This window comes from Polypterus senegalus, chromosome 4, assembly GCF_016835505.1.
Source record: "Polypterus senegalus isolate Bchr_013 chromosome 4, ASM1683550v1, whole genome shotgun sequence".
Taxonomy (NCBI): Eukaryota; Metazoa; Chordata; class Cladistia; order Polypteriformes; family Polypteridae; genus Polypterus; species Polypterus senegalus.
Window position 1 is genome coordinate 237214438 of NC_053157.1, and position 11021 is coordinate 237225458.

General features: G+C 44.7%; 1 protein-coding gene across 1 annotated transcript in view; it reads left to right on the forward strand.

The window, feature by feature from the left end:
• The window catches only part of LOC120528918 (zinc finger protein 184-like), a 45027-nt gene extending 34379 nt beyond the window's left edge, over window positions 1-10648 (forward strand). Inside the window, exons 4-5 of the mRNA XM_039752994.1 lie at window positions 3174-3745; window positions 8524-10648. Of these exons, the coding sequence (XP_039608928.1) occupies window positions 3174-3745; window positions 8524-10022 (2071 nt within the window). The 3' untranslated portion in view covers window positions 10023-10648. The remainder of the gene's footprint in view (window positions 1-3173; window positions 3746-8523) is intronic.
• Window positions 10649-11021: the final 373 nt, after the last annotated feature.

The following is an 11021-nucleotide window of genomic DNA, read 5'->3' on the forward strand; positions in this document are numbered from 1 at the left end:
GTGACAAAAACATCTCTTGTATCTGTCCGCATTGCAGTTCTGTGATAGCAGCCTACCACTAACTAAACTTATCCTGCTTAATTATGGTGGTGTATAGTTGGTGATGTTCGTTGTCCATAATAGGCAGCAGCTTGCCTAGTGTCCTCCTCTCTTCCATTGTCACCAGAGAGTCCATTTCCATGCCAACCACAGATCCTGTTACCCTGATTAGCTCGTCAATACACTCAGCATTTCTCTTGCAAACATCCACCACCAAAAAAAAAAAAAAAAACTGCCAACCATAGTAGAGAGTACTGGCAACCACTGACTGATAGAACATCTGCAGGAGTTTCTTGCATGTGCTAAAGGAGCCGAGCATCCTCAGAAAAGAGTGCCGACTTTGCCCCTCCCTGAACAGAGCCTTTGTGTTCTCTGACCAGGCCAGCCTGTAGTCCAACTGCACTACATTTGGCATTTCAACAGATGGCACATCAGAAACACCAACACTGCTTTTATGAATCCCACACCAAATGGCATGTAGCAGAGACCTATGTATTGCATTTGGCATTCCAACAGATGGCACATTAGAAACATCAACTTTGCTTTTATGAATCCCATACCAAATGACATATAGCAGGGACATATGCATTGCATTTGTCCTTTCAAACGGATGGCACATTAGAAACATCATCACTGCTTTTACAGTTCTTTATACCGAATGGCATATGGGAGAGACATATGCATTACATATGGCATTCCAATAGATGGCACATTAGAAACATCAACACTGCTGTTATGACTCCTATACCAAACGGCATATAGCAGGGACCTATGCATTGCATTTTGCATTCCAACAGATGGTGCATCAACACTGCTTTTACAAATTGCACCTATGCATTGCATTTGTCATTCTAACAGATGGCTCCTCACAACTATTTGTACTAATTCATTTCATTGCTACATGCACTACAAATCCTAAATTCTACGGCTTGTTTGTGCTTTCATTCTTCCTGGACAAATCTTGTATCACACTGTAGATTTTTCATTTTCGGAGAATGTTTATCCACATGTTTTGTGGGCCAGAACCAAAATTCTTTCTTTCTTTCTTTCTTTCTTTCTTTCTTTCTTTCTTTCTTTCTTTCTTTCTTTCTTTCTTTCTTTCTTTCTTTCTTTCTTTCTTTCTTTCTTTCTTTCTTTCTTTCTTTCTCTGCGTTGACGCAGATACTTCATGATGAAGGGTGCACAGGTTTAAATAAAAGGGCGGCTCTTTTCTCATTTGCCCCCTCATTGTTAACTGATGGCTGTTTAGGTAAATGGGCAGTTAGCAAAACCAAAATGGCAGCACTGAAACCTCCAAACAGGCCAGTGAGGGTTGTGAATTTTAACAAACGAGCTAACCAAAACAAATCCCAAGAAGCTTTAGTAGTAAATATAATGGGGTTGAATTAAAAAAAACTTTGGTTCAATCAAAAACTGCACCTAAACGCAGACCCCCAGGACCGGAGCTGAGTACCCTGCGTTAGACCGCGTTACCCAGCATACTGTAAAATCAAACTCTTTAGGCTTGGAGTTTTTCAAGGTGACGGAATCGTTTGCCCCATGCAGTTTCAAAATGCCTGAAATATGCAAACCGCCAAATCTTATTTATTTATTTATTTATTCTTTATTCGCACAGTGCTTTCAAAAATGAAGCAGAAAAATAAGCAGGTCTGACACATCGTCATTGCTGACGGTTATAAAATAAATAAATAAATAAATAATATGTCACTCCACGCAGAATAGCAGAGCAGCATGTGCAGTGTAAATGCCGTCATCGTGATGCCCGCTAACTTAACGGGCTGTCGAGGTACGGGATTGAATGGCAGACAGGGCCGTCAGTGGGTCAGCCCTTGAATACAAGGCTGTCAGAGTTGATTTGGCCGCCCATGGAGGGAATGTCTGAACCGAAACAGCACAGCGTGAGCAGCTGAAGGGCCGATGGCCCCGAGTGGAATCGCTGGGTCGTCGTCCTCCTCATTGCTGCTGTTCTTTAATCAACTGTTAAGTTGCCTACTGCAGGCTTCATTTGCCCATATTATAGTGGAAATAATAAAAGTGGGCAGTGATTAGGGCTGGCAGCCTGTCCAGGGTGTTTGTTCCTGCCTTGTGCTCTGTGCTCATTGGGATAGGCTCTAGCAAAGCAGGACTAAGCAGGTTAGAAAATGACTGATCAGTACAAACCGAGCCTGCCAATATGGCCACCCGTTTGGACTGAACGTTCAGGTAGATTTATGTTATAATTCATAAATGACACATTCTAGGACTTCTAAATACAACTATATCGCCAAAAGTATTGGGACACCTGCCTTTAGGGGGAAGCGTTTCCCACACCATAAACTGTATTCTCACACTCCCCGCTACACCGTCGCCATCTCCTCTGCCTCCCTCCAGTAAGCTTCATCTTTTCACTGCCCGACTTTGCTCCCTGGGTGGGGGCAGGAAGACCCTTTTATGTAAAACCCAGGTGCATTTCCAGAGCCCCCCAACTGTGGCAGTACTTCCGGGTGAATCTGAAGCCTAACAAAGTAGCAATGGTACCCACGGGACCCAAAAGGATTGAACCAATGAACTATAGTTCCCAGCATGCCCTGTGGAAATCTGTAGTGGTACCATAACTGGGGTCAGGGTGTGTGTGTGTGTGTGTGTGTGTGTGTGTGGGGGGGGGGTTGGGTGTGTCACCTGTCATCTTGGGGGTGACAATACCCCAACTAAATTGTCTTCACCTGACACTTTCACGTCACTGGTGTCCCAGCCTGGTAAGTATCCCAATACAGCTCTGGCTGGCATGCCAGTGTCCGTGTGGGGTCTCTCGCAAAACAAACAAAAGAGAAAATTAAAAATACGAAACTAAAAACAGAATTAATAACATAATACAGAAAATGATAAACAAAACAAAAAAAAGAAATAAAAAATCAACTGAAGTCATGGCAGTAATCCTGTGTGACGCACAACACTTTCCCAGTTCTCTCTTTTGTCTCCGTCTCAAGTCCTGCAGGTTTTCACTCCAAATCAGCTTTGTAAGCAAACGTCGACGCTTCACAGCACATGAAGTCTCTCCGTGTAAAGTTGTTGCCAGTTTTCTATGTTTGCTGAAGACAGGAATTTAACCCTGAAATGTGCTCAAATTATTTCTGGCAACTTTTATCTTTTCACAGGGAGAAAGGATCCTCCTTTGCCAGTTGGCACGGCCATGCAGTGGGGGGGCCTAATGGACCCCAGGCCAGGAAACTGTCTGCTGGATGTGAGAAGGGAATCATAGGCGAGAACGGCAGACACTCGGGAGCAGAGAAGCGTTTTACACGGAGCATGGCCTCGGCCAAAGAGGACGACGTGGAGGAAAGGCTTGCACACCTTAAACAAGAGGACTGTGAGTGGGGCGCACTCTGGGATTTCTGTATGAAGCTGGAGGACAGCGAGGGGAGGATTTCAGATGTTAAAGAGGAGGAGTGTGCGGGGGAGATTGTTGAGCTTAAAGTCGAGGACTCCGAAGATTTCTCGGTCAGTCTTGCACTGCATAAGCATGAAACTGGGAATATTGTCAAGCCGGGTGTTTGTGAGGAATCTCATTCCCATTTACAGCCCTGGTTCACCAATCCGGGGCAACTGCCCACCCACGCGAAGACTGGAGAAGTGAAATCTGAGACGTCTGATTTTGATGGGGGAATCGCTGAGGGAAACGGGAGAGAAGGAGAAGAAGAGCAGACGTCATCTGGGAGCGCTGGAATAAGTAAGTAATGCGACTAAACGTAAAAGAAAGTCAAACATAACATTTACAGATTATAGGTGTGGTTGTCTTGGCCTTTTTAGTATGTGGAAATGAAATTGGGATACCAGTCAGGTTGAAAGTGAAAGTTCAGATGCATGATGCCTAACAATGCATAACAAACAAAAGACTGAAGAATTTACAGAAGTCAATATATAGAGATAGGCATAGTCATATGATCACAGTCTGATGTTTGGGTGGGTAACCTACCAGGTGACGCTCTGTCATGTGGGCTCCCTGCAGGTTCATGCACTTCTTGTATCTTCCCACTAACTTCTCCATTCCTTCATTTGTTCTGCTTCCTTAAGCTCAACATCAGAGGTGAACTTGGGAACACGTAGAGCTTCTTTAAAAATGTGATAGTCAAATGATGCTTGATAAGTAGATAGATAGATAGATAGATATGTAAGGCACTATATGATAGACAGATACAGTGCATCCAGAAAGTATTCACAGCGCATCACTTTTTCCACATTTTGTTATGTTACAGCCTTATTCCAAAATGGATTAAATTCATTTTTTTCCTCCGAATTCTACACACAACACCCCATAATGACAACGTGAAAAAAGTTTACTTGAGGTTTTTGCAAATTAATTAAAAATATAAAAACTGAGAAAGCACATGTCCATAAGTATTCACAGCCTTTGCCATGAAGCTCCAAATTGAGCTCAGGTCCATCCTGTTTCCCCTGATCATCCTTGAGATGTTTCTGCAGCTTCATTGGAGTCCACCTGTGGTAAATTCAGTTGATGTGACCTGATTTGGAAAGGCACACACCTGTCTATAGAAGGTCCCAATGAGCACAGTGGCCTCCATCATCCGTAAGTGGAACAAGTTTGAAACCACCAGGACTCTTCCTAGAGCTGGCCGGCCATCTAAACTGAGCGATCGGGGAGAAGGGCCTTAGTAAGGGAGGTGACCAAGAACCCGATGGTCACTCTGTCACAGCTCCAGAGGTCCTCTGTGGAGAGAGGAGAACCTTCCAGAAACACAACCATCTCTGCAGCAATCCACCAATCAGGCCTGTATGGTAGAGTGGCCAGACTGAAGCCACTCCTTAGTAAAAGGCACATGGCAGCCCACCTGGAGTTTGTCAAAAGGCACCTGAAGGACACTCAGACCGTGAGAAACAAAATTCTCTGGTCTGATGAGACAAAGATTGAACTCTTTGGTGTGAATGCCAGGCCTCACGTTTGGAGGAAACCAGGCACCGCTCATCACCAGGCCAATACCATCCCTACAGTGAAGCATGGTGGTGGCAGCATCATGCTGTGGAGATGGAACTGGGAGACTAGTCAGGATAAAGGGAAAGATGACTGCAGCAATGGACAGAGACATCCTGGATGAAAACCTGCTCCAGAGCGCTCTTGACCTCAGAATGGGGCGATGGTTCATCTTTCAGCAGGACAACGACCCTAAGCACACAGCCAAGAAATCAAAGGAGTGGCTTCAGGACAACTCTGTGAATGTCCTTGAGTGGCCCAGACTTGAATCTGATTGAACATTTCTGGAGAGATCTTAAAATGGCTGTGCACCGACGCTTCCCATCCAACCTGATGGAGCTTGAGAGGTGCTGCAAAGAGTAATGGGCGAAACTGGGCAAGGATAGGTGTGCCAAGCTTGTGGCATCACATTCAAAAAGACTTGAGGCTGGAATTGCTGCCAAAGGTGCATCGACAAAGTATTGAGCAAAGGCTGTGAATACTTATGGACATGGGATTTCTCAGTTGTTTTATTTTTAATAAATTTACAAAAACCTCAAGTAAACTTTTTTCACGTTGTCATTATGGGGTGTTGTGTGTAGAATTCTGAGGAAAAAAATTAATTTAATCTATTTTGGAATAGGGCTGTAAGATAACAAAATGTGGAAAAAGTGAAAAAAAAAAAAAAAAGTGAATACTTTCCGGATGCACTGTATATATGAAATGCTCTATATGATTAATAGGTAGATGGATATGAAAGGCACTATAGATAGATAAATGTGAAAGGCACTATATAATAGAAAGATAGATAGATAGATATGAAAGGCACTATATAACAGATATGAAAGGCACTATATAATAGAAAGATAGATAGATTTGAAAGGCACTATATAACAGAGATATGAAAGGCACTATATAATAGATAGATATGAAAGGCGCTGTATAATAGGTGGATAGATAGATAAACGTGCTGTGGATTGCAGTTCTCATTTTCTGTCTAAGTGTCGCTGGTTGTCCATGTTCCCTTCGTGTGCCAAAAGAAGGTCATCATGGCTTTCTTGGTGGAGGGCTGTTGCTTGAATTTCTTCTTTATTGGAGAAGACTGGCGTCCCCACTGCATGCTCTGCCTCTTTCTTTGTGGCTCATGGTGACCCCTGCCTCACAGTGAACCCTTGTCTCATCTCCAGTGACAATCTGCTCCAAAGCACTCGGGTCTTCTTCATAATTTTTAATGACCTGGATTGCAGCCTTCACAGACCGTTGCTGGTGCAGATCAGTAAGTCGGTCTCGTGCCATGTGACATGTGCAGATCCAGAGATGATATCGAGAAGTTCAGTAACAGTGGACAGCACATTCTGTCCATTTTCTCTGATGAGGACGTTTGCCATGTTGATGTGGGATTGATGCTCAACCAGATTGAACTTCATTGGTTTCTGCTTTGACCCTTTTCATGGAGTCCTGCTGTTTTCACTCCCATCCTGAGACAGCCTCCTTCACTGAGTTTCAGAAGGTTCAACTCCCTCTGCTGACTATGGTGCCTTGTTCAATGCCGGTGCTGTTCATTTGACCTTGGCGTCAGCTAGATTAACAACAGAGTGCCGTGCTGTGCATGTTCAGACTCCCCATAAGCCTTTGCAAATGTGTTGCGCTGCGTAAGCGTCTCTGAGTTGCAGTTTGCACCTCATTTTCAAATTGCCTTCACTTTTTGAGCTGTCCTTGTTGTGTTCTGTTCCCAGTTTCTATGAAGCTTCAAAACTGGAATTGGGTGGATGAGTTTAGGTCTGTGATACACAAGGCACATACTCTAATATTGTCCATCCAAGCTCTGCTTTTCCTGAGCAGAGTTGTGGGCAAGCTAGAGGCTCTGCCAGCAAGCATCGGGCACACGGCCAGAACAATCCCTGGACAGGATGCCAGGCTGTCCCACCATAAACAGACACACACACATCACTGGCCACGTTTAACCCATTACAGAGTCGCACACATTGGAAACCCCAGCCTCTGCCAGCAGGTGATATTTTGTGCCAGCCTTTAATAGAGCAATGCTGCCAGTTGAGGGCACCACAAGCTTTTCTGAATTGGGTATGCAAGTCCGATTTCTTGTTTGGAGTGGCATCAATGTACAGAGTGATGTGGTTTAGTCGACCTTGACCAGAGGGAATAGCGGCAGAGACTAAATGATGAACAAAGCTCTTTATGAGCCCCCATGTAAAACACTCTCTGCACCCTCTGCCCCATGTTCACCACTCCCCCCATGCCAGTATGCAACGATTTCAAGTGATAAAGGTGTGAATTTTGAAACCTTCCCCCCTTCCATGTTGTTACCTTTATCCCGGTCAGCTGGTTGGAGTCTCCATATCAAGCAAGTGCTCATTGCTGATCTGCTGAGAGCTTCTTAGCCTGATGGTATTTCATATCTCTATACTGGGTGCCAGTCCATTTTAGGGCTCACTCACTTGCACCCACTGTCACACGGAGCCAGTTTAAGGTCACCAGATGACCTCACCTGCACATCTGCACGGGATTGCCTCAGCCCTGTCGGGTTCTGTGGGTGCTGCCAGGGGGCACTGAGGAGGCTAGCCTCACCCAGAGATGCTCTTGAGCCACAGTTTCAGGGAACTGGATGTACTCCCGGGTGTCACGTAGAAGGAGCTTCCTGCCTCAACTCAGGGAGCCAAAGCTTGCTGAAGGAGAGGTGACAGAGTTACTGCGTGTTAAAAAGATAGAGTGTGGTTGTGGTGTGTGAAATCCTTCTTTGGAAGAGTTTCACACAAACAAAAGCTCTATTCATTGGTGAACTTGTGTCCAAGCCTTTTGTTTTGGGAATTTGGGGAGCTGTGGCGCCCCCTGGGGACCACAGTATTAATTTCTTGCAATATAACGTAGGTTTTAAACAATATAAGTTTCATTAAATTTGACTATAACCAAATTTACGCCCCTATTCCCCAATAGTGTTAGTCAGCTGGCCTCTCCGCCTTTCCAAGTTACAGCATACTGTGTCAGTTTTGGTGAAGTAGAGCAAAGCTCTGGGGCCAAGTCCATCACTGAAGATGACACATCCACTGTAGGGTCCTGAAAAAGATTAGGAGGATAGAAATGAGAGGGAAAACGAGGATCACTAAGAGCAGTCAGGGGGCAAGCGGTGACAACTGGATACGGAGGAGCTTGAAATGGAGTTTGGTTGAATCCTCAGGAAAGCCTCACTTCTTCAGCTTCACTTGGCACATCCCATTCTCATCCACACTTTCATTTTCTTAAGCAGCTTTGAATTTCACCTGAGAATGGTGGCCAGTCCACCGACGGGCACACTGGCACACACATACCCACTCCATCACTCCAGCCTGGTGATTAACACAGTAGACGCATAAGTGGGGTATGAGAGGAAGGAGGAGGAACTGAAGAGACACCAGGAGAACCTGAAAGGCCAGAGCAGGGCAAGAACTGAAGTGTGAGGCAGCAGCTCTTAACTAGTGTGCCACCTATTGGTGTGTTCCTATTATATGAATTTATAAACATTTACTTGTTTTTGTTATTAACAGATTTACAAGAGAATAGCAGCTTCATGGCATCCTCATCGGATCAGACCTCTCTTCAGGATGATGAGAAGCAGAAGAAATCAACAAGAGGATCAGAGAATCCGAGCCCAGCCTTTTTCCAGTGCCGCGCTTTTCCTGCGACTGGACACACACAGGTAGGAACCGCCAACACTGAGGAGGTGCAGACCAAAGATCAAGAGGCTCTGTATGCCTGCCAGGAGTGTGGAAACATTTTCCAAACTAAATCGGACTGTGACGACCACAAGGCGATTCATATGAGACAGAAGCCGTATGCTTGTTCTGAATGTGGCAGACTGTTTTCGCACAAAAACAGTCTCCACAGACATAAAAGAACTCACACGGGAGAGAAGCCCCATTGCTGTCCAGACTGTGGCAAGCGATTCTCCAGTAGCAGTGCCCTTCAGCGGCACACACACATTCACACTGGAGAGAAGCCATACAGCTGTGCCGATTGCGGCAAAAGATTTTCCATTAAAAGCAGTCTCCAGAATCATGCAAAAATTCACACTGGAGACAAACCTTATGGCTGCCCTAAGTGTGGAAAAGGATTCTCCGTATTAAGCAGGCTTCATAACCACTTAAGAATTCACAGCGGAGAGAAGCCTTATTGTTGTAGTGAGTGTGGAAAACGATTCTTGCAAGTTGGCCACCTTCAGAGACACATCCGAATTCACACTGGAGAGAAACCTCACTGTTGCTCAGAATGTGGGAAAAGGTTCTTACAAATATGCAATCTTCAAAGGCATATCAGCATCCATAGAGGAGAGAAACCTTACTGTTGTACAGAGTGTGGCAAACAATTCTTACAAGTGAGCAACCTACGGAGCCACATCAGAATTCACACTGGAGAGAAACCTCATTGCTGTTCAGAATGTGGCAAACGATTCTCCAAAGTAAGTGCTCTTCAGAACCACACACGAATACACACTGGGGAAAAACCATATAGCTGTTCTGAATGTGGCAAACAATTCTCACAAATAAGCACCCTTCAGAGGCACTCTCGTATTCATACTGGAGAGAAGCCATTTTGCTGCTCGGAATGTGGCAAACGATTCTCTGATAGTAGCAGCCTTCAGAAGCACACAAGATTCCACACTGGTGAAAAACCCTATTGCTGTTCTGAATGTGGTAAGCGATTCTCTAAGAGTTGCAGCCTGCGAAGACACATGAGAATCCATACCGGAGAAAGGCCATATTGCTGTTCTGAATGTGGCAAAAGATTCTCAAACCATAGCACTCTTCAGAACCACTCTCGGATCCATACTGGAGAGAAACCATATGGTTGTTCTGAGTGTGGTAGACGATTCTCTGATCGTAGCGCTCTTCAGAAGCACACCCGGATTCACACTGGAGAGAAGCCGTACCGCTGTTCCGAATGTGGCAAGCGATTTTCGCAAACAAACACTCTTCATAGACACTTGGAAATTCACACTGGACAGAAATTAGTCCGAGAGGAGCCATTTGTGGAACAAAATATCTGAAATGTTTGTCAGTGGTGCTTGGATCAACAGGTCTCATCAAGGGGAAACACCAAGGCCCATCTGGACATCCACCCGATTACCATGACTTTATGTGATTTACTAAAGGAAGCATTATTGGAAACAATGCAGTTGCAACATCGAGATCTCAGTGCAGATTTATAGGGTTTAAAATGGGGGAGGTGCAACATCATGTTATGAGTGATATAGCTAGCACCCAAAACCAGTTTGTAGAAATGAACCCTTGAAAGAAACCTTGTTGCTGTGGTGAATAGGGGAAAGGATTGTTACAAATATGTTGGCTTTATCTGCACTTCATGATTCATACCAGAGAGAACTGTCATGACTAAAGAGTGAACTTCACCCCATCTTGATAGTAAATACGCACCGAGGCAATTTGAAGAAATTAGCCTCCAAGTAAAATCTTATTTGCTGGTCGAAATGTGCCAGATAAATTGCTGACATTAGCAGCCACCACAAACATACAAGAAGTCAGAGTGCAGGGAAGCCGTAATGCTGGTCTTAACGTGGCAAGAGATTCTCACAAATAAGCCATCTCCACTCAAGACCATTGGTCAGCTGTTCTCTGATAGTAATAAGTTCAAATTAACCAGCTAACATCCCAGACACCCCAATATATTCTTATTAATAGACTCGGGGGTAGGCGCTCAACCCCAAGTTTGGATGACGTTCAGAAGTTTGTGGGAAAGGACACCATAGGCCAAGGAGACCAACATAAAGTCACTTCAGAAATTACTGAGACTCTTGCACCCTTTATCGTGGTGCAGATTTCTTTTTAAACGGATACACTTGCAATTACTGCCCATCAGTCTACACTCAATAACCCACAGAGACAAAGTGAACACGTGTTTCCAGTAAAGTTTCCAAATTTGTTAAAAATCAGAAGCTGAAACCTCTACTTGATAGAAGTATTCAGACCCTTAATTCATTCCTGTGTAGAGGCCCCTCTGTCAGTCCTCTTGGTTAATCTGCACAAGAGTG